The sequence below is a fragment of the Tauraco erythrolophus genome, chromosome 28, assembly GCF_009769465.1.
Source record: "Tauraco erythrolophus isolate bTauEry1 chromosome 28, bTauEry1.pri, whole genome shotgun sequence".
NCBI lineage: Eukaryota > Metazoa > Chordata > Aves > Musophagiformes > Musophagidae > Tauraco > Tauraco erythrolophus.
The window spans coordinates 1993888-1997970 of NC_141492.1; the positions used below are offsets into that span (position 1 = coordinate 1993888).

At 62.1% G+C, this 4083-nt stretch overlaps 1 protein-coding gene across 1 annotated transcript in view; it reads left to right on the forward strand.

Annotated features, from left to right (window-relative positions):
- Nucleotides 1–3516: 3516 nt before the first annotated feature.
- The window catches only part of NFIC (nuclear factor I C), a 59058-nt gene continuing 58491 nt past the window's right edge, over nt 3517–4083 (forward strand). The window contains exon 1 of the mRNA XM_086627501.1: nt 3517–3601. Within this exon, the coding sequence (XP_086483627.1) occupies nt 3517–3601 (85 nt within the window). The remainder of the gene's footprint in view (nt 3602–4083) is intronic.

Below are 4083 nucleotides of genomic sequence, written 5' to 3' on the forward strand. Positions count from 1 at the left end.
GATCCCGGTGGCGGAGGGGGGGGGGGGTACGGCGGGGGAAGGGGGGGGGGGCGGTTCTCGCCGCCGCCGCCGCCGCTACCGGCCGCCGCCCCGGTTGACTAGAGGGCGGCCATCTTGTTTCAGCACCGGGGACAGCTCCTGACGTCAGCCCCGCCGCCCCCGCCTTAAAGGAGCCGCGCCCCCCCCCCCATCTCCACCGCACCCAGGGTCGGTTTGGGGGGGGGTGGGATGGGGGGAGGTTCTGTGCAACCGCTGTTCTGTGAAACCCCCGCTCTGTGCAGCTCTAAAGGGGGGGGGGGGGTGGTCCTGGACGTAGGGACCCCCCGAGGGGATGGTGTCCGTAGTGTCCCGGGGGGGTCTGTCACATTCGCATTGCCCGGGGTAAGGGGAGGGGGCGGTTCTGCCTCAATATGGGGATTCCCCCCACCTACATCGCTCCGAGGTGGGGGGAATCTGTCCTGGGGCGTCTGTCTGGCTTGTGCAGCCCTTGCGGGGGTCTGTCGTGGCCTTTTTGCCCCCGGGGAGGGGGCGTTGTGTGGCTTGTACAGCTCGAGGGGTGGAGGTTGTGCTGTCTGTGCACCCCTAGAACGGGGGGATAATTTCGGGGTGTAGTGGTTACCCCATGCCGGGGCAGGCATGGAGGGGGCTCAAACCCCAGGGGGCAGGAGATGGCGATGTGCCAGTTTGGGTTGGAAGGGACCTCAAAGGTCATCTAGGTCCAACCCCCTGCCACGGGCAGGGACACCTTCCACCACACCAGGTTGCCCAAAGCCTCATCCAACCTGGCCTTGAACACTGCCAGGCATGGGGCAGCCACAACTTCTCTGGGCAACCTGCTCCAGTGCCTCAGCACCCTCAGAGGGAAGAATTTCTTCCTTAGATCCCATCGAAATCTCCCCTCTTTCAGTTTAAAGCCATTGCCCCATGTCCTGTCACTACATGCCCTTGTCCAAAGCCCCTCTCCAGCTTTCCTGTAGCATCATCAGGTCTTGCAGGGACCAACAGAAGGTGGGGTCAGGGATACTGTGGGGCAAAAACACATCAAGGGAAACTGAGGCACAGGGCAGCAAGGGAATATGTGCAGGGCCTTATGGGACCTTAGTGGCCTGGTCTGATCTTGTATGAGGCCCCAGGCACGGGCAGGGGCTATGGGGTAATGCCCCAGGGGGTCATGCAGGGAGCTGCAGAGACAGGCAGAACCCTGCCTGCCAGGGAAACTGAGGCACGGAGAGCCAGGCTTCACACCAACGGATCCATGATAAGGCAGAGGAGACAGAATCGCCGTGGGCAGTGCGGGGATGGCGAGGCGGTCCTGCCCCAGCACCCCCAGCTGGAGCAGCTGGCTCAGCCTCAGCCCCATCCCCTTCCCCATCAGCTCCCCTGGCTCCCTGCTTCCCGGCAGCTCTGCCCTAGGGACGGCAGAGGTGGCCCATGCCAGGTGGGTGCTAACACCTGGCATGGCAGCCAGCTGTGCAGCTACTTCCCCCTGCCCCCTCTGGGGGGGGCTCATCCCCCTTCTGCCTCCTCTTGGCACCTGAAAAGCCCTTCCGAAGGCCCACAAAGTCAGGGCGATGCCCATGGATGGACCAGCTCTGCTGAACCGGGCTGGCTGCACCGTACCCTCTCAGCCATGGCAGCATTCCATTTCCCACGGTGCCCACCCCCATGACCACCACCCTGGCAGGGCTGCAGTGCCCAGCACGAGGTGCAGGGTCCCTCCCAGAGCCCCTGCCAGGGCCCTTCCCCATAGCCAGGGCCATGCCAGGACCTTCCCTACTCCAGCAAGACTTCTCCAGCCCCTGATGTATTTTCGGGTGCTGTCTTGTGGCATCACCTCCCTGCTTCTGCCAGCGCTGCAGCCCTGGGGCAAGAGAACCCTCTCCTCCACTCACAGCCAGCGCAACGCCTGCACGTACCAACACACACGCGTGCCACGCTGCACAAATGTGAGTAAACACACGTGCACGCTTGTGCCAGCACACGCTTACAGGCGTGCAGGGGCTGTCCCAGGCACACACCGCTTCAAAACCATCCTTTTCAAGCAAAACAGCAATTAAACAGCAAGATTCTCCTCATTTGGTGCAGTTCATCTGCCTCGACCTCCACCCGCTGCTGCCCGGTGCCACCCTCCAGCACCCTCGTCCCAAAGCATCTCCCTCCCAGCCCTGGCACCCAAAGCTGAGCTGCTCCCATGGCTCATCTTTGGGTTTATTTTCTGCCCCAAGCCCTCGTTTGGATGAAAACGGGTCTCATCGGAAGGGGAAACATTAATGAAAAGCTCCTGAGTTGTTTCCCAGAAAAAGCCTGGCTTTTGATTGAAAATAAGGATAAAAAATTGTATTCAGAAAAAAAAAAAAAAAATCAGAAAGTAATCTCCAGGCCTTGAAATTAGTTATTTCCAGGAGCTGAATTCCTGCAACCTGCCTCTCACACCATTTCCCTCCCCACACAGCCATTTCCCCCATCCCCAAACCATTTGGCGCTGTGCCCACAGCGGTGCCCGGACTGTGCCCGGCACTGGCAGACCCCATCCCCAAAACCCCTCTAGTCTAAAAAGTCATCAAATCCTCAGCTCAGCATAAAACCTCCTTCTCCTGTGACTCTTGGACCTTCAAAGCCAAAAAACCCAAATCTCCTTGATCCTCCCAGTAAACCCCTGGGTCTCACCCGCCTGCTGCCAGCATCACCAACGGGTCACCAGGCTCCAGGGGTGCCCCGGGAAGCTGGTGCCTCTCCTGGTTGAGCTGTGGAGAGGAGCCTGGAGGAGCTGGGCTTGGCCAGAGCATTGGCTGGGCACTCTGGTGGGGTTGGCAAACCATCAGGCTGCAGGCAGGAGGGCAGGCAGGGGGCAAGGGGGAAGGCAGGGCACCCGGCAGGAGCTGGGCTTTGTCCCGGTGGGCAGTGCCAGGAAGGCTGTGACTGAGGATAACGAAGCCGTAACCAGCAGTCAGCCCCCTACCCCCCAAACCCCGAGTCAAATTGCAGTTACTGGGGGCTGATGGGTACTGGGCACACGTGCTGTGAGGACACAGACGGGCAGCAGTGGAAGCGGTGGCATGGGAGCCCATCAGCCACGCGGGGACATGTCTGTGCACCTGACGCATTTTGGGGTGCCCCACCCAGGAGCTTGGGGGTTGGAGGTGATACCTACAGCAGCTCCTTCCCTGGGAAGGACAAAGCCAAAGCAACCCCCGGAGCCTCGGACACCCCTTCCCACCCCTGGGGTCCTTCCATCCCGCCGATGTCCTGCAGATGCGCCCGGCTGCTGGCACAGCCTCTGCTGTGCAGTGCCCACCCACGAGCCCAACTGAGAGCAGCCGACCCGCCTCTCCCGGGGGCAGCCGAGAAAACTTCCGGACACGGATCCCTCCTCGCCTCCATCCAGCCGCTCTTCCCCAAGTGCCTTCCAGCCTTGGGGGCTGCTCTGAGTGGGTTTTTTTGCGGGGAAAAAAGGGTGTGCGATGGCACGGCGAGGCGGGCATCGCACCGGGTACCTCCTGGAGTAGCCGAGCGGTGATGGAGGCGGCGGCGCCGGCGGCCGAGGGCTCGGTGAAGTGGCAGCTGTGCTACGACGTGAGGGCGAACACGTGGTGGATGGTGAGTGGGGACGGCCGGGTCGGGGGGGTCGGGTCTCAGCCGCGTGGTTTCGGGGCAGGGAGGCCAATCACGGGGCAAAAGTGGACTTTGGGCCAAGGCCGGGGGGGGTTCTGGCACAGCCCTGGCTGGGACCGAGGAGGAGGAGGGTTAGAGGAGGGTTGGGGAGCAACCTGCTGGCTGAGGCTTCTTTGTTTGGGTGGTTTCCCTGCATCGAGGGTTTGGCTCCCAGTTCTTCCTGCCACTCTTGGTCCCAGCCAGGGTTGGCCTCACCTCGGCTCACCCCGGATGCTTCGCTCCCGGGAATGTTTTTTGGAGAAAACCTCGCTGCCGGCAGGAGCAGCATCTCCCTACTTGTCCATGAAGGTCCCTGCTGGTGGGTGAGCCGCACCCAACCTCTGCCAGCCCCTGTCCTTGGTTCGGTGCTCGGCAGAGGACCTGGCTGTCTCTCCATCACCCAGCACCCGCCCCGGTTGGTGGCAGGGGCTG